The sequence below is a fragment of the Chelmon rostratus genome, chromosome 1 (genome assembly GCF_017976325.1).
Source record: "Chelmon rostratus isolate fCheRos1 chromosome 1, fCheRos1.pri, whole genome shotgun sequence".
In the NCBI taxonomy this organism is placed as follows: Eukaryota; Metazoa; Chordata; class Actinopteri; order Chaetodontiformes; family Chaetodontidae; genus Chelmon; species Chelmon rostratus.
In genome coordinates this window covers 7592701-7619754 of record NC_055658.1, presented here as the reverse complement: position 1 = coordinate 7619754, position 27054 = coordinate 7592701, and the positions used below count along the sequence as shown (strand labels likewise).

At 41.6% G+C, this 27054-nt stretch overlaps 1 protein-coding gene across 1 annotated transcript in view; it reads left to right on the top strand.

The window, feature by feature from the left end:
• The first annotated feature begins 4371 nt into the window (after positions 1-4371).
• igf1rb (insulin-like growth factor 1b receptor) overlaps positions 4372-27054 on the top strand; it is a 45267-nt gene continuing 22584 nt past the window's right edge. Inside the window, exons 1-2 of the mRNA XM_041938582.1 lie at positions 4372-5253; positions 14264-14827. Coding sequence (XP_041794516.1) covers positions 5163-5253; positions 14264-14827 — 655 coding nt within the window. The 5' untranslated portion in view covers positions 4372-5162. The remainder of the gene's footprint in view (positions 5254-14263; positions 14828-27054) is intronic.

The window sequence follows — 27054 nt, the reverse complement described above, 5'->3', positions numbered from 1 at the left end:
GGGATAGCAATGTACATTAGCTCTGAGAAAATCAGTCTAGACGTGATGTGTTGGATAAAATGTGAAGATAACTGAATCTACAGCATAAGTTGTGTCTTAAATTCACTCATGGAGCACTTGTAATCATTTTATAAGCTGTACTGTGTCCAAGCTTCTTATAAACATTCACAGCATTGTTCTTAGTTTGTCTACTAATTCTCCAAAAACATTGATATGACAGGTCTTTAGACACCTTAAAATAAGAAGGAGCCCTGCAGTAAAGCAGTTTGATGAAGCTTGCAATTATTTATGTAGCTTTGTAAAGTCATTATTCCATGTATCAATATTGATGAGGGTTTACACTGTTGCTCTTTTTCTGTTTCCCATGTGTCATCAGGAGTTCTGAGACTTTTTCCCCGCTACATTACATAATGTTGTAGTCTTTGTGACTAATGCACCAGCAACTGAGGCACAACATAATAATTACTGCACCCTTTGTACCTTTGTCGGCTGCTTTGCGTTGCCCTGAAATCTCAAAGGAGTGATGTCACACCAGCTGTACCTTTCTTTGTGAACTACAGTTGTTCATGGTAGAATCTGATCAATTATATGGTGTAGCAACAAAAGCTCAAAAATCAATAAACAAGTGGTAAACACAGAAAATTTGTATTATGCCAAAGGAACCCTGGTCATAAGCAGACCCTTGCCAACATTCTTGAAGGATTTTTTTTTCCATAACCACATTACAAACTACAGCCTGTGAAACTGTTGAGCTGAGTTAACACTCCTGACTGTGTGCACAAACAGCAAACATTATGAACTTCTTCAAAACACTGCCAACCCTATTCACAGTAAAATGACTGCATTGTATTGCCCATCACCTCCATGCAAGCAAGGCAAGGGAGAGGATCTTTTCTTACCTGTGTAGTATTGATCTGTAAGGCACAAGCATAATATGGCTCATCTCAGCCTGCTGCTCTCCCAACAAAAATATCCATTATGATGTAACTGATAATTTAATATACAAAGTCATTTAATAATTGCATATTGTCACGTTTACATTTACGATATTTTGTGAAAACGGGTTGTAGTTGATGAATGAATGAATGAATCCTCCATTCATAATCAGGGTCATGGGGTTCATGAGGGAGCTGTGTATGCAAACAGTGCTTTTTATCGATTCTGTCTCCAGACACAATAGATACTCCAGTTCGCCTCACCTGTCTGTCCTTGATCAGAGGGATGAAACCCACACAAACTCCTTAAGGATAGGACCAGTGTCAGCATTTAAATCTTGGACCTTGGTGCAAAGCGATGGTGGTAACTGTCTGTTCCCTGAAACAAAAACATCCCATGCAATTTTGTCATGCACATTTTGACATGTCCCAGCAGGAAAATCACAGGTGTAAATGATAAAATGAATGATGGCTGAATGGCATCCTGTTCACAGTGTGCATACAGCATGCTGTGTCATTGCTCAGCGGGGCACTTGAATAGAACTGAGCCATTGTCAATGTCATTATTAACGACAGGTTAAATGTTAGGAAGTACAGTTGGGAAGTAGGAAAGTGTGTGTACTAAATATACATTAGCTAGAGAAATAGCCTAAAGTTTGTTTATTGCTAAATGAGAACTGTATGGTCATGGGTTTTGAGGGTACACACTGAGCGCTGTAGTGGTGGTTCTCAAAGTTCATGTGTGTTTTTACATATTCATGTGTGTGCTTGCCAACAGTAAAAATCAATTTGCAAAAGCTAATTATTTCTTAACACAGTGGGAATGAGCTTGTCTGTTAATTATTTTTGTATACATTTTAACAAAGGGAGAACATTCATAATGACTTTTCTCACAATTTATTGATTAATGTAATCATTAATCTGGACAATCTGCAGTTTATGGTGTAGACAAGTATCTAACTCTGTCTTACCTGTCATCAGACACAGCGTAATGCTCTGAGGTCTAATGTCAGTCCATTTGGGAATTCTTCTGCCACAACTCCACCACTAGGCCCACTTTCAATCCCGGCCAGCCGACACTCTGTATTGTGATCAGACCCAGCAACATCAAAATGTCAGACCACATTTCCTGCTCTGATTTCATAACCATTAATTCTCTGTTCTGCGTTTTTCATCATTAGTGCTGCAGAGCCACCCAGGCTGTTGTCTGCATATCTATTATTTCCCCTCTAAATTCCCTTCCTCCTGCATGAGCACAGTGGAAAACAAACAGACGCTCATTAGCATGTGTGACCCGTTGGTGGTAAACAGGCTTATTTCCACATGAGTGCAGTGCGAGAATGGATTCCACCAGGACAGTCGAGGTAGGTGGGCCCGCCGGTTGCCTTCATGGGGACTTTAATAGGGACTTAACAAATGCAAGTGGACAGGCACAACATTCTCTGGCACAGGGAGGTCATGTTGGTACAGTGAGCACTTGTTAGAGGGTGACTCACTGTATTTGGACTCTTGGGTGGCCACTGATATTCACTTCATTTTTAATGTGCATTTTTTTTCACCCAGTGCTAATTGTTGGATTGTGACGGATGCCGAGTGCTGTGTGCCAGAGCTGAGGTAATGTGCAGTGTTCAAATAATGCCTCTGTGCTTTGCTCTGTGAAGTGATGAAAGCAGCCTGTAATTACAGGGATAATCAAAACTGTCAGGGGCTCTTCTATGGACGATTTTGTTTACTGTCTGCTTCTCTCACAGCACCACACCAGCTGCTGCCCAGCACTTCCTCGGCCTGGGCCTCAGACCTCAAAAGATCATTGCAACTGTACCTGTTAACGTCTCAAAGTAAAAGTCAGAGTCATGAGATGAGTTGTTTTAAAATCACCACATATGAGAGGCGCAACTTTAACTGTTCTGTCTCCTTATATATTCGGCTCACAAGGGTGCAGTATGAGTTTACTGTCCTTTGTAGTTTTGTAGCTTTTTTGCAGCGAAACCGGTCATGAAGGCCAAGGGTAACAGCTATCCCTCTTTAGCTCTATAGGTCGGACGAAGCATTAATACTGGCAGGGTTACAGTGTCTATATCCACTGCAACCTCCTATGTTAACAGCATATGCAAGGGACAACACATCATATTTTGAACCATGTTCAATGTTTAGAATGAATAGGCCTATATTAATATATATTATATATTATATATACTAATAGGAAATTAGTAGTTTTAAGTTGGACCTATGGATGTTGGACTAAGTTGGACTTTATTACTTTACTAAAGATTAGATATCTGCAGTTGGTGCTGCTCTCCTCAAGATGGCAGCATTTTGGTGTCATTTCAGAGGAAAACAGTGTTGTTGGAATTACTGCCAAGCTGCACAAGACATGACAACATGATGACATGTATTTGTGAGGTTAATTTCTCAAAATGCTGGATGTTTATTCAATATCTCACAGTGGTTTTATTTCAGTAAAGAAGTTTTAAAAGTGTGTCTTTTTCTAATATGATATTGCAATGATTGTTTACATGTAATTAATTTGTTGAAATGTAACATGAATTCCCAAGAAAGTTAAATATATAGCCTAAAAACATATCATAACGTAAAAACAACTACAGCCACGTAGTATCTAGATCTCAATAAGACAGACATAATACACACACTTGCAGGTAAATTAATATAGGCAGTGATATACAGAGAAGCAAGTAATATCTGTTCACGTATGAATGGCAGGCATTTAACATTTTATATATTTATATATATATTACAGGTGGTGCAGACAGACATGATCTTTGTATAGGCGGCTCTCTGCTGCGTGTATTCGTGAGAAGCAAAACAACCCCGATCCTGGATCAGCATCCCCGATTTCCTTCACACCGCGTCGTAAAAGGAGTCGCTACGGCGGTGATCAGAGAGAAGGAAGCACAGAGGTCTCACTCTGTCTACATTTTTGATCCGTTACAGAGATGGTGTTTACCTTTCCGAAGAAGCGCACAACTCGATGCGCTGGTCGAACTGGAAAGTAGGCGACTTTTGTTTGTTGGCTACTGATAGATTAACGGCAGTCCACTTCATAGACCATAACTCGGCGTCTGGTGTGAATGTACAGGGAAAGATGGCGCAGCGAAATGGCCCTCTGTTGTAAATGATAATGATAAAGTAATGACATGTGGTGTAAACCTGACAGTTAACAATTTATTCTGTCAACGAAACTGTTAACATACCGGGATCGAACTGACCTTCTTGTGATGAGTACCAGACCAGTCACTATGGTAACTGCTCTCCCATGGTGGCTAAACTGCAGTAAGAGCGACGCCCACTTCCACAGACTGGAAGGCGGGGCAGAAGCTGGGGTGATTCATCTTTTGAAACAGAGACGATCTCTGCACACGGCGCCGTGTTTATAGTGAGCACGGCAGACTGCAGACGGATCGAAGGAGACTGTGTATGTACCTGTGCATTAATCTGCCTGACTGCGATACCCGTTCAGCAATCGATTGACGGAGGGCATTTGATAACCAAAGGACTTGACCCGACTCGGAACAATAAGGTCAAATGCTCAATTTTCGGTTGATATGAAGGTGAATTACGGCTACCACAACAACGCGGTGTGTGTGTGTGCATGATGAGCGGCTGAAGAGGAGGAGGAGGAGAAGAAGAAGAAGGAGGCTGCGGTCTGAAACCAGATTTTATCCTGGATATTTCGGAAACTAGCGTCGTGTCGTTCACACAAGGGGGCTAGGTATTAATGTAGTATGTTATTTTGTGCCCTAGACCGTCTCTTTCCATCCTAATTTGAAGGGGGTTTGACCCGTTTTCTGCCTCCTAAGGATCCTCCGGCAGCGGGACGTTGAACGTTTTTTCCTCCAGATATGGAGTGTGAAGATGCGGATTACAGAGGAATCCCCACCGTTAGTTTAGCCGCATTGCTTTTAGTACACACATCGGTGCGGCGTTGTTTTCGGCAGGAATAAACAGTGAAACTATGAATGCATATTTACTGGCTAGAGGAACAAATCGGTGATTTTGGAGCACGATTGGACTCCCATTAGGAGACGTGAGAAAGCTACCCTGCTAGCCTGCATGTAGTAGCTATTAGCTCCATTAGCCGGCTAACAGCTAAAAGGTGCTGGCTGGAGATTAAAAAGCTTTTTCAGAAATAATTTGACCAGGTTTTACCCACGTTTTCCCCCCACCAACGTATTTATTTGCAGGATTTGCTCATTTGCTCATCCAGGAATGAGGTCTCGAATGGAAAGGAGCCGCTTGACCTTGTTTTGGGGTCTGATGCTGGGTCTGTCGTCCTGCCTCCGGCCCGCCACCGCAGAGAGTAAGTAATGCTACTCCACACTGCCACACACGGGGAAACATAGCTTTTTCCATGCTCCACTACTGTTCGTTTACAGTGAAAACACCACGTTTTCCTTACTGTGCATTGTATACAGGTTTATAGCACATTAGAGACACCAGCGTTTTCCAGGCAGTTTATTTGCATATCACGTGTCTGTGTGGAAAAGATGTGCAGTGTTTATAAGAAGAAGACATGGTGTATCACAATGTAGAGATGTGGCTACAGAATAAGATGATATATCTATATAATAAGTTACATTACTTACTGTGTGGAAATTGTGTATTACACAGTGTAGTAATATGTGTAAATGGAGGATTTTTTTTTCTTAGTGGGAAAAACATCTAATATATTTTGTTAGTAGTGCAAACAAGTGCAGTTAACTTGGTTTTGGAAAATACTGCTTTAGAGATTGTAAAAAGTCTGGCTGTAATTTTGGTTTTTAAAACACACCACAAAGATGAGTCCGTTTAAGTGTATTGATAAATATATTACCATGACTCAGCCAACGGAGAGAGTCCGTCAAGCTGTGTATACACCACACTGTCAACTCTGAGTCACAATGAGGTGGATTTAGAGTCAACAGAAAGTGGAAGGTATCTGTGATCTCAACAGAAAACCGCAAACAGAAATAGGATTTGTGAAATGCTAAGGTCGGTTATTGAGTTTAGTCAGGGCTTGTCTTCCTCTACATCCAAAAAAGTTAGTTGTCACTGCTTGTACTAACAGCCTCGACAAATCCGCTCTGTGTATGCCATAATAGGGTAGACGTTCCCACTCAAAATAAGCAGGCACACATGAACGCAGTTTTTATTTTTTTAGTTGTTGTAGGTCGCAGGAAGTGTTTGTCAGTGATGTGAAGGTGTTGATGGTTTTTCACAGTTTAAACCGCATATAAAGACAACAGTATCTGTGTAGGTTAAGGCCTGGGTTGAATCTGGCACTGTGGAAAAGTTGAGGTGTTTTCAGTTATATTTTATTAACTTTTCAAAGTTGATGAGACAGTGTGCTTGAGTGAAGAAAACACAATCTTGGCTCTTACTTTTATGCCTTCTTTTGTGTGCAGGTGTGTCTGAGTAAGGCTGTAAACTTAAATAATTCCCCCCTGAGACTGGCACTGGACTCTAGTTGTCTAAAGGTGGCACAGCTTCTTTGTGGCAGTACATTTGTTCCCTTGAGACAAAGAACATTATGGTGTCAGAGAGTATAAATAGTGTTCTTTGTAATGGACAGCAGGGGGCGACTCCACCGGTTGCAAGTCTGACTGTATGCACGCTTATGAGAAAATGTCTGTACTTCTCACTTCATTTATTACCCCAGTGAACACTTTCCTAGTGAGTGTAAGGTCTCAATCACTAGTTTCAAGTCTTCTTCAATACAACATGATGTTAATTTTGTAAATAGGTAAAATAGGTGATAAAGCAGAGTATGCTTTAGTGCTTGGCAGCCATAACATGTCCCTGGGTTCTCTGTAGGGCTGTCAATGAATATTCCAAAATTTTAATTTATATTTGAATTGTTAAGTAATCCATACATTCAGCTGTGAAAATGAATTTTCGAATGTGGGGAAAAAAGCAGCACTGTCGCAGAGGCTGCGTTGACAGTGCTGCATGATGGACAGGAGTTGCAAAACCAGTTTCTATTATCCCATACTTACCCATTTTTTTTTTTTTTTTTTTTACCGGGTTAGTCTTGAAGTCCGACATATTTAGGATGTTTAAGTGTAGCTGGGAAATATTCTGGCTCCATGCACTGTATCCCCTGCAGCTTCTCTGATGTCCGCCCTCTCTCTCGCTTCTCTCCCAATTCAGTCAATTAGGTGTTTATTTTAGCCAATCCAGAATTAGTGATCATCGTTCTAATTGTCAAAAGACAAACCATTAAGGCTTTGTTGAGTTTTATTTTGTTTTTGTCGCGTTTGAATGAAGTGTGTTTTGAGATGATAAAAATGCTGTTTTTGTGAATGGAGTCTGGTGGCTTTGTAACAGCTCTTTCTGGTTAAACAAAACTGTCTTACTCTGTAACTAAAAGGTACCTCTGTAGGAATCCTTTCCATGATGTTGTCAGACTCTTCTTACAGTCTGAGTCAGTCAGTGACAAAACAAACACCTGGATTAAAATGTAGCACATTTTGTAGCTGATGGCTCTTACACTCTTGTTCACTGCTGAAAAAACTGAAATAATTATTATCTCCATTTGTTACTTGGAAAACAGGGAAAAATAGGGTTCATCATCAGATAATATTTGTCTGTAATTTCTCCCATTTGTCTGGGACATTGACGTCTTCCAGGATGCATGGCATTGGCAATATATATATTCTTGCAATTTCTGAATTCATAAATATTCTGCGGACTGGGTGGGAGGCTTTGGTGGGCCTGATGTGGCCCCCGGTTCTGCTAGTTGACGATCACCATTTTGCAGTGTGGTAGGCTACATTGATAAGCTTCTCCATCCTCTGGTATCAGTGTTCTCCAATCTTGCCCCCCTTTCTCGTATCTTTCATGGACATTTTTTTCAAGTACGTTTCAAGTAAGTATGGCAGTGCACAGCACATATAGTTGAGAGCTGCCCCCGCCCCTTTTTGTGTGCCGTGGTCGTTCTCACAACGGGGAAGTGATGTATGCCTGCTCTTATGAGTTATTGGATGAATGACAATAGGGGGCTAGACTATGACTATGTATGACTCTGTTTGGCCAGTCCAAGCCAGTGATTGGCCAATCTACTTGCTCTGCATAGACTTTTACTGGTCATTGGGCCATTGGACACTGAGTTGCAGCACCGCCCTCCTATTAGGGAAAGGATGGGAACGGCAGAAGAGCTGAGATGATAGATTGTAGTTCAGTGAGAATCCATTGAAGTAAACTATAGTTCTTTGAAATATTGACAGACTTTTGAGACGCACCAGTTGGCACCACACAGATGGCTTAGTGCAAGAAGAGACTTTCTAGTGACTAACTACTGCATGGCAGCATATTCCAGCTTGCAGCTTCTGTCAGCTTGTAAACCTTCAAATTTAATGAATTTAAAGCATCTATATTTGTTCAGAATTTCTTTTTATGTGTTGCTGTCTGAAAATTTTCCATGTCTCCAGCTATACTGTAAACTAGGCTTCCTGATTCATCCCATTCATCGTGACATGTTGGGGAGGGGTGGGTTGGGGGCTTGAACCAGGGTCTGGGTTTTAAAATAGAACAAGCCAAAGTACATTCGCAAGCAAAACAGACTAAGTTCTGTTGATTGGAAAGAGTGAGGAGCTTGTGAACTGTGTGTCATGGGGTTTACTGTTAGCCCCAGTGGTTACAGGACAAACCTGGGAGCAGCAGAGAGGTTCTCCCATCGAAATTCTCCATTTATTCTCACTCCGATGTGGCGCTGTCTAAGGGTGCCTTGTGTGGCTAAACTCGTAGCATTCCTGCTAGTTTACTGTCTCAGTTGAGAGTAATAGGCAGCTGGTAGGTTTGGATTAACCAGGGTCAGATCTTCTGCTGCAGACAGAGCCTTTCAGGTGAACCAAATGGGGTTTATCTGTCAGGAATGATCTTTTGCTAAAGCTTCCCAGTGCATTTCTTCTCACCTTGCCTCTCATGTGGAAAAGTATTTATGAGCATGCTCTCCCCTCGGGCAGTCTGTCACTAACAGGATGGAAATGAGGAGTAAACAGACTTGCTGCAGTCTAGTGGCAGCGTATGAAGCACCAGATTAGAGGACGTATTGCTTCCTATTTCTTGTTTTATGGGGCTTCTAGTGGATTTCCTCTGATTGTCTGTGGATAGTCTGGGTGCTGCAGCCAGCTGGGAAAAGGTTATCAAAAGTAAATATGTTATCTGGAGGCTCATCAAAGCAGCAGAGATAGCTTGTGTACTCAGCTGTTTAAAATGTGTCAGCGCTGGAGGAGGGGGCAGGGCCGAGTTATTAAGCTGCTACACCTGCTATTGGTATTTTCACTCTGCTGGTACACAAGCTGTACATTTTGATCAGAAACTTTTGTTCAGTGTCTTAGCGAGCGAGGTCGTGAGCAGTTCCCATGAAGGATGGCCATGCTGGCGTTGCAGTGAGGCCACAGAGGGTGAAGCGTCGAGGCTGTGGTGATGTAACGTCACTAGTCAGTGTGTATTTTTGCAGGCCAGGGTGTTGGGATTGTATTAACAGGTATGCAGCTCACTGAGGGTTGCTGACAGTGTGCACTGACAAGTAGATTACAGAGAAAGACATAACCGCCATACCAGCACACTGCCTGCCTTAAATCACACCAAAGGCATTTTATAATGGCTCACCAAAGGCTCCCGTGCCCTCTCTAGAGAAGACTTAAACTCTCAGCACTTTGGGCGGAAAAGCCTCTATTTTATGTGAGGGCCAAATTATTTCCCAATTAAAATGCCAAATGCAAAGAAAGGCAACCTAAACACATTTTAGCAGTGCGTTGGTACACGAGGAACCACAGCCCCACTGCGCTTTGAAACTTATGTCATAAGTGGGTTTGAAAGAGGTCAACCAAGGGAAAGTTTTTACATTGGAATATGTTTGCTGACTGTCTGTTTACTGTGGTAAACACAATTATAGGACAATCTTAAGCTTGTTTTAGCCAGTTTACTAACTTTATTCGGGCCCAGCTTTCTTTTGTATTTTCAGTGGAGAGATGGATGTCTATCTGCCCCTTTTCTTTGGTGTGTGTTGCCACTTTCTGTAGGTATTTAAAAAGGGTAAACAATTGTACGAGTTGGAGCAAAGAGGGAGATGTGTGAGGTGACATTGAACTGGATAACGTGTATAATATAATGTAGGCTAGCATTTTTCTTACAATGTGATTCCCCTTCTGCTTTTCAATTTCCCATGCACATTAGGTCTAAGATGTAGCGTTGACCGTAAGGAATGCCAACTCTCACTTTTTATGTGAAAATGTTTACATCAGATTAAACTGTGTATGTTTTCATACACAGATTAGGCCTATAGACATCCATCGCTCCACTGCAAATACAAAAGGAAGGATTGTACTAATGTGAAATGGGTATGGGGGAAATTACTGTCTGTCATGAACTTCGCCACATCTGAGCTTTATGTTGGTCACAGATACGCATTTGTATTGTACAATATGTTTCTGAAAAATACACAGGAAAAGTACAGTTTTGGGAAGTTTGCAGGAATACCACATCTGTCATCAACAAGTGACTGATCACTATTGAGGAGATACTACTCTCCCATACTTTCATTTGTTTTACCACTTACTCACAATCATAGTAGCCTCTCTTTCTGCGTGTAACTGACTCCAGAGCTGCTGTTCAGTGGTTATGTTTAGAGCCACTGAGCTGCATAACCAAAAGATAGATATGTTAGATGGTTATCAGTTTTGTTTATCTGAGGATGAAACAGACTTTGACATTTTGAAACATGGGTTTGTGGACAATGTTTGACTCCAGCAAAATTTGACATGAAAATCATTTCATTAGTATTTCAATAGTTTATTACTGACCATGAGAGATACAATCAGAACACTGTGTTATTGAGAACACAAAACAGCGGCGCTTGTGTGTAGCTGGTAATTTCTAGGCCTTTTCCAATATTTTTCTGTGTCATGTTGCGCTATGCCGTCAAACCACATTGAGAGGTTTGGGAAAATTTCCATCGCCACCAGAAAGGTTCAGGATGTTCTTTTGGAAATTCAACTTTGTTCCACCTCAGTAGCAGCGTGGTTTCTTAAGAGCACACATGTTTTGGGGAACTACAGATTCTGGTATCAGCTGTACTGTCTGTAACTTTCAGAATGTTCTGCTTTGAGGGATTTGCTGGTCTTACATGTTTGCACTTCTGAGTATCAGTTTATTGTACTTTCTTAGGAAATGGAAGAGAGATTAAAAACAAAACATGCCTTTATTATGGCAAGTTTATCACATATTGCACTATAACTTATTTTTATAATGTGATGTGTATGGCCCTGGGGTGTGACATCTGCTGTGGGAATATGTATAGCTGGCGGCACATTTCTCAAACCCCAGGCTTTGCTTTTAGAGAAATTCCTTAATAATGAAATGACATTTATTTGCATTCATTTAGCCAGTGACACCAGCCCTAATGTTTAATTATACAATGTTGTAATTAAGGAAACATGAATTATTTGCTGGGTGTGCATGATCTTTCCCAAACATCACTTTCATACAGTAAAACCTTATAGACCAGCATTAAAGTAGTAGTGTGACAACCTGTGAGCTGGTTGCTGTGAGTTTTCCATGACTCACTGCCCTCCAGCTTTTGAAGTCTAAAGCCTCCTCAGTGTGATGCGTGATAATGGCCTCCATGTTTCTGTGGGTGCTGCTGGGGCTTCAGGCTAAGTATCGTTCAGAGCATAGCACACAGGTGGGAGTAAAAGTTGGAGAGGCGAACACTCCACCCATCATCACCGATCATCACCATCGTGCTTTACCAAACTTTTCCTGAATTCCTCACCCAGAATTCAGAGGAGTGCCTTTTTATATACCTTTCTTACTAGTTGGTTTTGTTCAGTGTCTTTCTTGGTCTCAGTGGAATCAGAGTCTGACTGCCTCAGTAATTAAAAAAAGATCTACCTCTCAGGAGGTTTAAAACAAAACAAGTGTAAACAAATCTGTCTTACGCTGGACATAAAACTGCATAAATACATGTTTTTACAATTTGTTCACATCAAAGGGCAAACAGCTGTCGTTTGTTGAAAGGCCCAGACATTTTCCCTTCTGGCAAAGATGTTTTTTTCAATTCACTGCATCACATGGCTGCTTCTGCCCCATCTTGACCTGGCTGTTGTGCCCTCAAAGGAAAGATTTCATAGATGTTCAAAACTACATGCCGCGCGGCAAATAAACAAACTCACGTTTCCCAGTGTCATCACGCTGAACATGAGCACTAGCGCAAGATTTTTCCCGCTCCGTAAACATCAACCGCTAACCTGCTAGCTAACGATCATCATCGTGTTACAAGTTCAAGCAGCTGAACGCTGTATGGTGCAAGTATTAATACACGTGTTTTTTACAGTGTACAAGCATTTAGCTGCATAGTGGCTGACTTGACGCTTATCTGTAAATGGAATTCAGTAATGTATAGCAAAATCCGAAAAGACGCAGTAAACTCACTGCCAAAACGTCAGGGGACGCCCCCGATTTTCTCTCTGAAAAAGAGTTTGATCAGGTTGTCTGATATTCATTGATTGCACATTAGTTATTGGTTTGATTAATGCTTTACTGTCTTGATAATGCATGTTGGTATTGATAACTTATTGTGGCTGATCAGGTCAATCATCCGATCAATCAGCAGCTAATTGTTCTGTGGCAGTGTGCAGTAAACGGTTGCTTTTAAACTGCTGTCCTGAATGTGATGTGCTTGATGGTGTTATTAATGACGCTTCAAAGTCAGCATTCTCGTCGCCCTTTTTTTTAAGCTTTCCTTTTACAAGTAACATTGAGATTTATTCACCCAGAAACATCTAATATCTTTCTGTATGATATCTCCTCTTTCTGTCTGTTGCTGTGTGTCTGCAGTGTATCTAGTGACGAGAAGAGACCAGTAGTCTCGCCTTGAGAAGTTTCTCATTAGTGTGTTTAATGTTTAACGTGGAAAGAAGTGTTTTTAGTCATTTTGTGACACTCCTATGTTCTCAGACTCAAAGGCTAATAGTTGCATGGTTGAAACTTGATTGATCTTGATCACCCATAGCCCATTTATTGACTTTATTGTAATCATTTAAATATAACAGTAACAATTAATATGAGTTGTTCACATTTTAAAACATTTATTAGACAGCATTTTGTGGAAAAGTCCAAAATTCAGGTTACAGTTGTAATAAACTCTGTACTGTTTTGTCTTCATAATATCTTATGATGTATTTTTACTGTGCTGTTGGTTTTGGCCTTGGTGTTCTACATTTTGCCACAATTAATTTGTTTTAGTCAAAGGCCAAAGTGGCCTTGCCCTGAAAACGACTTAATTCCAGACCTGCTAGTGCAACCATGAGGTTGACATTTGTGGTCTTGATTGAAATGTCTTCACAACAGTTGGACAGATTGTCATGAATTAAGCACAGATGTAATAGCTGGTGATTTCTTCACTTTTCATCGATCTCTGTCATCAAATCAGAATTTAAACATGTTCTGACTAAGAACCTGCAAAATGAATCACTCTTAAATGAATCAGTACGCTTTAGCTGTACTTAAGTGCTAATCAGCAAATGTTAGCATGCTTAAAAGCTAAAATAAGATGTGCCTATGAACTTGTGAAACTCCTCCATGATTCATTTTATCTGTTAACAAGTTGTTTCATTACATATACCGTGTTTGATCAAATGCCAGCGTGTATATGTTTTACGGGTGATATCTTACATAGCTGAATAGCTTCTTTGCCTTTGATGTCGTTGTATTATGAAAGCTTGATAAAAGTAGACAGTGAATCCAAAAACCTCATATCAGTTGGGCACCAGAGCAACAATAGCCTGAAGTCAGAGCAATATAAATCTTATTGCACTGTTAACCTAAGCTTGAATAGAACCTGACTGAGGTATTTACTTTGTCACACCATGTTAAGTTGGCATTGAAAATGAGAACTGCCAGGCAAACATGTTGTGTCAACAACAGCACAGCTCAAGTGTACTGCCAATATTTAAAGTATGTATTGGATAAACATCTCTTTATAAACATCACTATTTCAGGAATGGAGAACATGGTTTTGGATATTGTTGTAAACCTTTTTATTGCAAAGAATGTGTACATAAATGAGGAAATATCCATATCATTTGTAACAATGTGTTCTCATGTAATTGTTTGCTGCTTAGCTTTAAAAGAACACGCAGGGCTGTTTGATTTAGCCAAGACCTCATATTGTGATGATGAAATTGTTATGATCCCTGGGGAGAGCATCAAATAGAAGGATCCAGCAAACAAAAAGAGAAGATAGAGCAAATGAGGTGATAGATATCTGCTGTTGAATGTAATGGATTCCGACTCCTCACCATCTCCCTTTCTTTCCCCCCCTGCAGTCTGCGGTCCCAGCATCGACATCGGCAATGACATCAGTGAATTCAGGCGTCTAGAGAACTGCACGGTGGTGGAGGGGTACTTGCAGATCCTCCTCATCGGTGACAAAAACAACAACATCAACCAGGAAGTATTCCGCTCCCTCAGTTTCCCCAAGCTGACTATGATCACGGACTATCTGCTGCTGTTCAGGGTATCCGGCCTGGACAGCCTGAGCGCGCTCTTCCCCAACCTCACTGTCATACGGGGACGAAGCCTCTTCTACAACTATGCCCTCGTGATCTTTGAGATGACCAGCCTCAAGGACATTGGCCTGTACAACCTGAGGAACATCACCCGGGGCGCCATCCGCATTGAGAAGAACCCAGAGCTCTGCTACCTGGACTCTGTAGACTGGTCACTCATCATGGACGCAGAGTTTAACAATTACATTGCCGGGAACAAGCAGTCCAAGGAGTGCAGCGATGTTTGTCCGGGCATCATGGAGAACAACCCTCAGTGCAGGAAGACCATGTTCAACAACAACTACAACTACCGCTGCTGGAATTCCAATCACTGCCAGAAAGGTAAGCTGACTGTCAGACATGAGAGATTTGAATTGCAAATTGGTCGTGCAGACAATCTCGCCTTTGGCCTGTGTGTAGATGTGAATTTGGGAGTGTAATGAACGGCTCTCTGCCTACAGCTGTGGCCTGCTACCTGTCACTTCAACTACTTTAGCTGGTGTGTATTGGCTGCGAGGAAGCAGGAAAGCAGGGGGGAATGTTGTTATGCATCGCTGACCTGTCTGCAGATCTTTGCTGTAATTGGGGGTGTGCTACATCATATTGTTCACAATAATACCGTATGATTTGTAATATGATTTTAAAAAATTCAATTTAGGATAGCGGCAATATTCCGACTTGCTAACAAGAGACATGGCTGGAAGCGAAAGTAACATTACTACCGGCTCCAGTTGAGGTTTTTATATATATATATATTTTATTAATGCAGAAATACTCTGAAATACTGTGAAATTATGTCAATATTGCCCACCGCTAACTTTAAATTATGTCAGGTGTTCATCCAATTTTAGGAATCGTGAAGAGCTAAACAGGTGTCAGTTTAGACTGACTCAGCCCTTCTGAATGTGAGCAACCTTTACCTTTCAAATGTCAGCCTGTGTTTGCTTATATACGAACAGCCTTTCCTGTCATAATGCACTCTACTGCATTGCTCTCAAAAGAGATACTAGTTCACACGTTCAGCTGTATTGTGGCGCTTATCTGGTGCCGTGAAAGTTGAGTCCAAATGCTCTCATCTGCCTAAACAAAATAAAGCAAAAGAGAAAACTGCTCAAGAGTTTAATTAAGCTACTCCAAGCACGATGACTGTGAACTCGGCCTTTAATTTTGTGTTTACGACTGCAGCGTTTTAGGCCACTTGTTTTGCTGGTGCGTTTCAGACGATGTGTTTTGGCTGACTGACTGTGTGTGTGTGTCTGGCTGAATTGTTTCCCTGGTGACTGGCGCCTTGCTGCAGACTCAGCATGTTGATGTTTTCAGTCTTGTGACATGGAACTGTTGCAGGACTGGCCTGGATTGCATGCATGTCCACACACACACACACACACACACACACACACACACACACACACAAACACACAAACACACATGCTTTTACCGTCATTACACACACACATTCGAAGCGCAGACAGAGACGTTGGCACGCACAAGCAGACTTATTACAGAGATGCAAATATTTCTGACAGACACACATACCCCTGGCCTGCTTTGTGTGTTTTTGGAGTGGCAGGGTGTGGGCATGTTGGAAAAGAGGTGAAATATGTCAGAGGAAGACATGTTGGATGGATGGAGGCGATGTCAGGTGGAGGAGCATGCCATTAATCATTCTATTGTCAGCAAGAAAACACTACAGAGAGTCCACATTAAATCTAGAGCTCCTCTTTGTCTGTGTCCTCTTTGTGCCAGTGAGCTTTAGGCTCATGGAAAAAAAGGTGAGGTTTCTCATTATCGTCACATTATCAATCCAGACATTTAACCAGCCACTGTATGGAGGGTGACCGAGTGAGTCCACAACATCCACGTCTTCCTTCCTGCCGCACCATCAACTCAACAACAGCCAGCAGATGTGTTGCTTTGACAAAGAACTCGACAATTTAATAGGACAATAGGACATTATGGTTAGAGTTTGGTAATTTATGTGACCATTATCTCCAATTTGTATCATCAGTCAAATTAGTAGTAATTCATTAATCATGAACATTACAAGCAACTAGAACTTTGAGGTCGATTTCATCAACCTCATATACATTGCTTGAGACTATTACTCAAGATTGTAGCTTGAAGGTTGTCACACCAGGCTTGAGGCTACGATAGAATACAGATGTACAGCAATGAAGCTATCTGACTGTGAAGATGATAATATTTGAGGAAAATGATGAAGTATTGACATTGGGGCATTTTGTCTCCATAAGTGTAACAGCGCTGATAAAAGGCCATCTCTCTGTCTCCACTTGTTGTGACCAGGCTAAAACATGTTGTTCTGCATAGGGCGGGGGGCTGTGAAGGACAGGAAATAGATTTGGATTAGATTTGTTTTTAATAGCAAACAACTAAGACTACATGCCTTGGCTAGTAGGACTTCTATTACCAGTGCTTGTGTGACAGCTGCTGCTGCGACTGTTTCTCTTGCTATTGCCTCGACTGCGAAGCCATCTGCTGCTGCTATTCTAACTACACAACTACTATTACTTCCACTACTACTTCTCCCACTAACTGCTAAATTTCACCGGGCACAGCGTTCCGGCCACAATGTGGCCGCTGGAGCCAGTCGCGGCTGCTCTAGTCGATGCTTGCAATTCCACTAGGCCCATCTGGCGGAGTCTCCGGGTAAGAGTACAATAGTTACCACTGATGCTGCTTGGTCTACCAACTGCTGCTACTAAAACCACTGTTAGCAATACTGCACGTAGTCGTGGTGAGGCCATATTCTTCTTGTTTGCAGCTGCATGATGTCAGAGCCCAGCAGACACGCGTACGCTACGCTACACGCCCAGTCGTATCTCAGAGCCCGACTAACTGGACAAATAAGACTCTTTTAGACCTGACTAATGACTTTGTGTTCATTTGGCATCTTCTCATCCAATAGGTTGTTTTGTTAGTTCAGTTTAAGTAGACTAAATATAGAAGGAGTGGAGAACTACCCGATGAAGATGCATAAGCAGTCATCCGGGCTCCAGAGGGAGTGTGTCAGCCGGGGCAAATGGGCCATCAGTCGCCGCTGCCTTACAACAGAATTGATCTCAAACAACATGAGCACTGCTGCTCTCACTGCAGAGTCTGCATTGTTGTGCTATTTATTAGGCCGTTTATTGGAGAAGTCTGGTGGTAGTAAAGCCAGGCGTCACTATAGTGAGGAATGCCCGATCACTTGAGTAGTTGAGCTGGCTGACCAAACAGTGTTGTCTGGAGGAATCAGAGGTTGTTTATATGTATGCTGTGGGTTCCTGTGTGCTAATAGAAGTTTGATGCTGCAGTGCCTGGAATCATGTCTGTTCTCTTGATTTGTAGCAGTATGGGGAAACGCTCTCACCACAGAGGACCTTATTATGATGTTTTTTATTTGTCTCTTCTGATAACCCCGTATCAAGCTTCACTAATCTTATCTGGGATCTGTTGTTTGATGTGTGCCTTGCTCACAGGCCTTCTGCTGTGCTGGCATGAATGGCAACTTTGTATTCAGAGGCGTTTTATTTCCAGACCCGGTCATTCATCAGATCAATAAATGACGGAAGGGAAATGTCCTCGCCCTGTTTTCATTGAGTTAATATAAAGGACATGCTTTCAGCCTGAACTCATTCATAAAACTGTTACGGGGAAAAGAGGGCTCCAAGCTTGTTTGCTTCTCTGGGAAAGTGGAGGGGTTTTTTAGTGATGGTGGCGGGGGCTGCATTCTCCCATGTTTACTTCCCTCATTTGTTTTTTGGAATCTGGTTTGGGTGTTTTGTCTCGTTCATAACTCACAGGCTTCTTCTAAAGAAGAGCCATGTCCGTGCATGCTGGGAAGCAAACACAGTGTCTCACTCGCTCTCAAACACACAAACCCACACACACGCTCACACATTGAACAGCATGGGGGATGTTTTTCTGGTGCTTTGTATGGTCTGAGGAGATGAAAGCACATCATTAAAGTACAAAGTGGGTCTTCAGGGATTTACTGGAAGGAATTTTTGTCCTTTGTTAACCCCTGGCTGAAGGGATTACACACTAAAATGGAAGGATTGTCTTCAGGGTTGTTGCTCAGCCTGCCACCTCATTAATTTGCTATACTTGCCATGTCAGTTTTTGCTCATTTATGTTTATAGTCGTTTAGCTGACCTGCTATCCTGATAGGATAATGGAATGAACCTCACAAATGAAAATCATTTTTGATCTACAGGTTATTGTAGCGACACAACAAATGCGCATATTGCCATACAGTGCAGGTGTTCATGTTTGAATGATCTGTGTTTGTGTCGTTTTAAAACGATATCTGTGCTTCAGCCAGGTCAGATACAGTTTGGCACAAAGTAGTTGTGATTTTATTTCACCGCCATCACAACGATCTCTCTGCCTAAAATAGAGCTTTTAAAAAAAGGCTTGTTTGGGTGAGTGGGTCAGGGCTTGGATATAGGGTCTCTAAAATGGTCTTTTTGTCTGTTTGGTCCTGCCACATGATTTAATATAAAACTTTTGGCATGAATCAGAAGAAGGTAAAACGTTAAAAGCACTTGATCACAATTAATCGTACAATAAATGTATATTTCTAACATCCACTAAAGTACTCTGGTTCCCTGTAAATGACAGTAGTGATCAGGTTATTGCTGAAACTCATTTAACCAGCATACAAGTTAATAAGCACAACGTTCCGTTACAAATACACTGTCTTTCTGACCGGCCAGTCAGCTGAGTCGATATATTATCTCAATGCAGATAATCTCTATGGTATATATGTTGGCCAATAAGGTGTACCAAAGATGATGTTTGAACCATTTAAGAAACAGCAGTGAGCACTGACAAATGTGTTTTTCAGATGTAAAATATCCTGCTCAGTTACAGTTTTAAAAGACCAAATTTAAGGGACTGTCATCAAAAAGTTTGTTTGAAGTTATGCATTTATGCTGTAATGCCAAAAAATGAACGTCGACCATATGTCGTCAGATTGTTTTTCAATCTCAAATATCAATATTAGAAAAATACAGTATCAGTTAGGGCTTCATGGTGTTTATGAGGCATACCATGTAACCAAAATGTACCCAGTTCAATTCCACTGAGGCTGTGTCCTCACCACAGCAGCCCGGGTTTGAGTCCAACCGGAGCCTTTGCTTCGTGTCACCCCGTTCTCCTCCCCTTTTCCTGCCTCTCTCCGCCTGCACCATCAAAGGCATAAAGCTCCAAAAAAGGTTGAAAGAACAAAAACGAACACGTGTGCTGCCGTCTAATTATTCCGACAAATCCATATGATAGCCTGACATCACATGTCTGCGATTCATACAGGCACAAATTCAAATCTTGCATCGTATGCAGCTGTTTTTTATTGATTTTTAAATGCTCAAAACTATGTTCCCATGACTCTGCTATGTTCGACGATGTTAATGTGGTCTAAATCATCACTGAAACACATGCCAATGGATTTTCTGCCAGACAGTCTATATGGGAAAAAGGGAATGAATAGTTGAATTTCATATTGAACGGCCAAATCTGATACAGCCCTACTCTACGCGGTCAGCTATCAAATGAAGGCAAAATTCCAGAAATAAGCTTTAATAAAATCCAGTATCAGTCAGGCCTTATTGATGTGCTTGTCACCAGTGTCAGTATTTAGCATTGAATGGCAGTTAACAGGTGTGTGTTGACTGGGTGAATCTGGAGCTCAGAACAGCTCTCAGCATATCAGATAGTCTGTTTACACTGTGTGTTTTTGCAGAAACTCGCAGTGCTGTGATTTTTGAATTAATGCTGATTGCATTGCTGTGGCATGAGTGAAATTGTGCGTGTCAGCTGACTTGCCGGCGACACACTATCAGCTGTCTGGCAGGAAAACATAATTGTGTGTGTGTTTGTCTGTGTGTGTGTGAAAGAGGGTGAAGGAGCATCCAACAGAGAGAGTGAGTGAGTTGTGAAGTCAGCTCTAGCCCTCCCTCTCCTGTTTTCTGGTTGGTTTTGGATGTGGTCGCTCCAGTGTTTATTTACCCAGTGCTTCTCTAGTGCTAAACCGGAGGCCATTTTTTTAATGTGAGCTAGCCTTTTTTGTAGTTTCTACCTCACTGATGTTTTGAGGGATTTTCTGCTGTACCAGACTATGATAGTTTTCAGTTGTCTACACTTTCTCCATGCACATTATAAATACATGCCAATGTAGGGTCAGATAGGCGCTTTACAGTGACATTCAGAACAAAGACAACAAGAGATACAAAGCACGGCTGCATTTCCACATACTGAAAGTAGTCTGTGCTTGTTGCACACGTCACGTCAGCTTTGAATATGCTGCGTCTATACCAGAGAGAACAGAATCATTGCCCATTATTAACATTGTGCCTGGAAGACAGCCATATTGGCTAGACATGTATGGAGTTAACAAGTTGATTAGTCTAAATATTTTGATTTGACACAGACTGTAGCAGGCTTTGCATTACCTGAATCTCTGCCACAGATGAAATCGATTGCACTGTTTGATAGGTAATAGACCTCTGAGATGCCCAACGCAGCCGATCAGGGGGACACTGACAAATGTTATAAGGTAATTAGATATTAGATATCATATATATCAATAGATTTTAGATATTCATTCAGAAACACATAGAATGAACTAATCAACTACAGCTTGATTCCAAGTTGTGATAATTGAAACGGAAATGCACAGTGTAGTGAAAGGTCAATCACACTGGTAAACCATCAAAATTTACCAGACATGCGTCTTCAGAGTGATTGATTGATTGTGAAACAGAGTTTTTACAAGCAGTCTAACAGCAGTGTGTTATCCACCACAGTGGTGTGCTGTTTAGAAATGGCCCGAAAGGATGGGTTAACTACAATTTTAAAGAATGGAAAAGGCATTGACAGTGAGGGAGGGAATGGGGAGAGTGGACAAAGGAATTGATGATATTGTGATGTACTGAGGCTATGAGTGTTGATGGATACACAGCAGCTTGGTGCCAAAGCTTTGTTGTTGCACAAGGTTGAAGCTGTTAGACTGAGTTGAAATCAGATGACAGAAGTGTTTCAGAAATTTTGCATGTTGTTTCCCAGCATGTGTGTTTAAGTGGCCTGTGCAGTGAAGGAATTGGTCTGTAATATACAGTAAAGTTGTATGGTGTGTACAAGCATTTGGCAGTACCATTTCCACCCAGGGCTTTACATTACTCTACATGTCCAAGCACATGTAGTATTGATATATCAACGCAAAAACAGCAAGCATTACGGATGAGTCTTCCTCCTCCTGCTCACTCTATCCAGGCGCCGCCCCTCGCCTAAACCAGACTGTTTCCAATAAGTGACAACACGTCTGGCACAGACAAATGTGCTACATGTGTGAAAGGGCAACTCTGCACAATGCCAAGACCTGATTGTGCAGACATTGTCCAGAGTTCATAAGGGAAAACAGCTTTAGTGTCTCTGCTATATATTGAGGGTGGCAGCACAATGTAGCAATCCAGCTGCCTGGCAAGGTCACATGATTTGGGCAACAAGACCTCTGACCACTTTGTCGCATGACCTGAGAGCAACGGTGGCAATAATGAAAGAATATATACTATTACCGTGATATAAAAAGACTTATTTCCTGATACAAGACACAAATACTGCACAACCACATAAAGAACAGCACAGGTTACCATTGACAGTATGTGGTGTAGACATTATGTAAGGCAAGAGGGGGGGGGGGGCGGAGGTGTTTTTGATCAGAGCAAATCAAAGTGAGAGGAGCCCAGCTCCAGCCGGGAGGTCATCATGTCCAGACAGGCTTGCTTGTGTGACCTAGTGCTTAGTGCTTAAGAAAGCCCAGTGACTACTAGTTCCTGCTGATGTCTGTCTAATCTCTGCTATGATTAGCTCCATACCCCAATGTACTGAGTACAGACGCCCACTCTTGCACTTCCTACACACGCTAGTGAGGAAACCGATGACGCAAGCCCGGGACCATATGGTTGCCTGTTTGAATCCCTGGTCTGAAAGTAATTGAGAAATCCCTTTGCTTAACTTCAACTGCAAATATGTCAAATATGATGCGATACATTTACTAATCACATGCTTGCCTTCATTTTTACCTACACCTACCTAGCATGCATCTTGGGGCTGCTGCCTGTGATAGCAGAGAAATGAAGGAACTATCAGGGAACGTCAAACTATTGGATTGATTATCAGACTAATGTCACCGATCCACGTGCTGGTCCAGATTCCATAGTCTACGATCATCAATCATCCTGGCAATTATCCACCGTTGGCGCGGTGGATGATTGCCATACCCGGGCTTGCTGTTCTTTAGCACAGGCAAAGTTAGAGGTCTCTCTCCTAACACCACAAACGTCACAATGGATTAGGCAGACTAGACGCTACAAGGCTGCCCTCTACTGTTTGTTATTAATGGTCTGTTTGGCAGTTATTTATATTTTTTAGAACTTAACTCTGTTTATACTGTGCAAATATTCCTTCAGATTCTTTATTTTAGTCCAGTTATCCAAGTTGAGTAAAGCGCCCAGAGAAAAAGTTCCCCCAGCTGTTACCAGGTCTTTGAACAGCTTCCTCTTTTGAAGCAAATAATTGTACAGCGATGTATATTACAGTTTTCTTTTCGGTAAAATTGATTTCAGAAGTTTGAACAATATCATTCAGGGACTGGTATCGAAGTCAAGGTACCGATACCAGTACTGTTATGCAACATTTTTGAACGATACCCAGCCTCGGCAGTTTGCTCTCCTGCACCTGTTAGAATATGAAGCCTGCTCAACATATATATATATATATATATATATATATATATACACACACACACACACATATACAAAAAACAGAAAAAAACAGTTAGAAATGTCAAATGCCAAAAATTGCCACAATGTAGCCTATATCTTGGTAATGATTTGATCATTTAAAGACAGTCATTGAACAGAGACTTGACTTGACCCTCTCCAGTTCCCGGGACAAGGAATTTCTAAGGTAAACAGGACGCAATAACCAGTTGTAATGTGACATAACAAGACGTGATTAAAAAAACCTTTTCACCTCTCAAGTACTCAAGTATTTTTCTTTGCGTTTTGATATGAGGTAAACTTGTCCGTTCAGTACGTACAAAACGTTGTTTACATTGTTTTTTGGTCTGGTCCGATTTTTTTGAAATTTATCCAACTTTTATTTCAAATCTCGAAAGTCATTCAGGGCATGCCCTCATGCCAGTGATGTGGAGAGTACAGTTAAAAGAGAGATGGTTTAGATGGTTCAGTAGCATTATTCATAGATCACTATGTTGGCTGTACCACAACTACTCATAGCTGGTGTATCCAGCCCTGTGGTTTGAATCCAGGCTTTGAAACCTTCTCATGTAAGCCATACTTGGTTAAATAATCTGTGAGAAAACTGCAGTTCAGACCCACTTGAGTTATCATTACGCTTGTTAACAATTGTAAAGATACATGAATATGGCGATCTTGTCCTTTGGGAACAGTTTGAGTGTCACCTACAGCAGACATTATAAAAGCAGTTGTTGGCTGTCAAAACTAAAATCACAACATATGATGATCCACAGCTTGTCATGATGCACCCCTGACCCTGACCCAGAACCCGGAGGCTGTCAGGGCTGGTAATTATAGGGACTGCTTTGTAAACCAGGCACATCCATGACTACTTTTAGTGAACAGTCACACCCATCCCTGGAATTCCTGGAAGAGAACATTACTGGTTTGGCTGTGTTGTCGTGCCTACTGTAATTATGTGGCCTTTAATTGTGCTCTGTTAACACCGTCAGAATGGGATGCGCTGTGACCAGGGACTGAGAAATGAGCTCCTTGTTTGTGGATTGGAGGCTGTTGGAATAGTTTATGTTTTGCTATGAAGGTTCATTTTCCATCACTTCACTCTGCTGTTATCACCGTAGAATTACAAAGAAAAGGAAAAAGCAAGATACCTTGGCCCTGATGGAGGTTTTGTGTACTCTGGAGTCTTGCTCTACGTTAATGTGCAATTGACTAACCAATGGTCGGTATTTGTCAGGGATGTAATGAGAAGAAAAACAAACGGTTAATAATTTTTATCAAGTTTTATTCATTGATTCTTTTTCTTGTCTCACCAACTGTAGAGTGGTGTTGATCCAGAGGGAAGTGGGAGTGGGATAGCCTGGGAGGCTGTACTGCCACTTTGCACACACACACACACACACACACACACACACATACACACACCATGCATCAGAAGGAGTTGTCTACATTCCTGAGTCTTTGTGTTTGTGTGTTTGCTTGGCATGGGAAGACAGAAATATCCCTGGAATTTGGTGGAAGGGATGAAGGAGGCAGAGTATAAGATTCCCATTCACCTTGAGGCAGCCTGGCCTGGTTGGCTGCGCTAATGACCAACAGTCCCTCTCAGTCCTCTCTTGGGCAACTCACCACAACCAAAATTCAAGGCCTGGATGTTTTGCACTTTAACATAGCTTACTTTGACATTGTGCAAAGATTCTGAGAGCTAAAATGAAGAAGGAGATGAATCTGAACCTCTAAGCAAGCCCGACCACACCCAACTAAGATCTATGGTGTGATCAGAGGGGCAGCAGGCTGAAACAGTGCTTTTTCGGTTGGCATTCTCACTGATCAGCTGGCTGGAGACTGGTAGCAGTGAATGCTCCAGCTGGAGTTGTCAAGTAGCTTTATGTCATTTTGGGTATGCTTTTGAACGGTGAAAGCAAAGTATTACTTAGGGCTGTGTGAAATGAAAATACATAGAAAAACATCTGTGTTTCATGTTGTGCTATTATTATCATTTATCTTGTGTTTCAAATCAAACTCTTTATGGCAATATTTTTCCTCATTTGGAAAACGGAGTGCATCCTCCGCACAGCATGGATGCATGCAGGATATCTGCATGAAAGCAACAGAAACAAATGTGGAAGAGAGTGACCGCGAGCAGAACAGCACTCCCACCAGCCAAGACAGGACCAGGAGCTTGGTCATGGACATGGGACATGGTTTAGGTATAAAACGTCTTACACAGAGCAGAAAACCAAACGAGAAATAGGCCTTTCTTTCCATGTGGTCATTTTATATAAACATTTTTTTCATTTCAGTAACAGGAGGTGTACTATATCGTGACATTATGGTTATCATTACTTGGATATGAAATGACCTGTATCAGAATATGAAATTTTGGTTATATTGCAGAGTACTAATATTGTTATTTAATTTAAACAGGAGGGTTTTCTGTGGTGTTACTCAAACAAACCTTCAAATCTGTAGCCTGCATTTACGTTGCCTTGTGTGTGTGTGTGTGTGAGAGAGAATGAGGGAGAGTTGGTGGTTGGAGTCAACACAATGGCTGCTCAGCTTTATGAACCCACTTATTAAATCAACTCTTAAGTCTCAAACTGGACTGATGCAGGTTAAATCAACCTGTGTAAAAATTGTTAAAATGACTATTTACTGAAAACGGCTATTCATTTAGGTAACACCTTTGTCAGTGGGTGAGATATCAACAGTCTTGTTGTTTGAACTAGACGTAGACCTCAGAAGTGGCATTCTGTCATTGTGGCCATCATTATTTCTACAACACTCTTTGTCCTGGAACTTAATCTTATCATGGATCAGTAGGTATCAGGAAACAACCAATGCGATCGCTGCTTGTAAACCTCATCCGCCCTGTTATTGTCTGGCCTCTGTGGAGGCTCTGGAGACCAAAGTATTTGATTTGTCCTGTCTTTCCAGGTCAGTCAGCAGGGGGATGCCAGGGATTCCTTTTGTCTGCAGTTATCCTGTAGTGTCAGCTGATCTGACACATGTTTGTCCCAACAAGTTCTGCAAGGTTAACGGCTGTCTTTGTTTAGGCTACCTGATGTTGTTTCTTATGCTTTAACGTATTAGGTTGATGATTTGCACCTGTGCTGTTTGATGGCTGATAAGCCTTGTTTTTTCATTCCTGTTGTGTCGTAGATGAGGAGACTGGATAGAATGAATGGAGAAAAGTAGCTGGTAAAGTTGTCTGTAGAAAGGTTGCTGGTTGTTATCAAAGAGCAGATTTAAGTGCCTACCATAAGTTTTACCTCTGTATAGTCATCAAACTAGAACAGTGCTTTGGACTGGATGGAATCTTTTGGTGTATAGTCTTCAAGCCTAATTGTCCGTTTCTGTGTGAGACAAAACTTAGTGGACACCTCAAGCTCTCTGTCCCACCCTCCAAGACAAAGGGTACATCCCAAGTCTCTTAAATTGTAGTCATGATTCCCTCACTTGCATCTCAGTCCCTGTCATCGAGGATGCATGGAGAGATGGAAGCAAACCATGTGAGGAGAGAAGAATCAAGTAAAAATATGTTTTTAGAAAAATGGGGCATCCTGTCCTCTGAAGCGTCATGTCTGTTTGTGATTAATTTAACAGCTGTAGAGACTTTTTAGAGTGTTTTCTCTCTGTAGCATGTTACCCGTTCAAAAAACACCTGCACTTGAATAACAGCCTGCATTCTCTATTTATACTGTGTGCTGTGTCCAGCTCAGAGGCACAGGAACCATTTCCACTGTCAGAATGCATTTTTGTTTTTTATTCATCATTTTCAGCTGTATT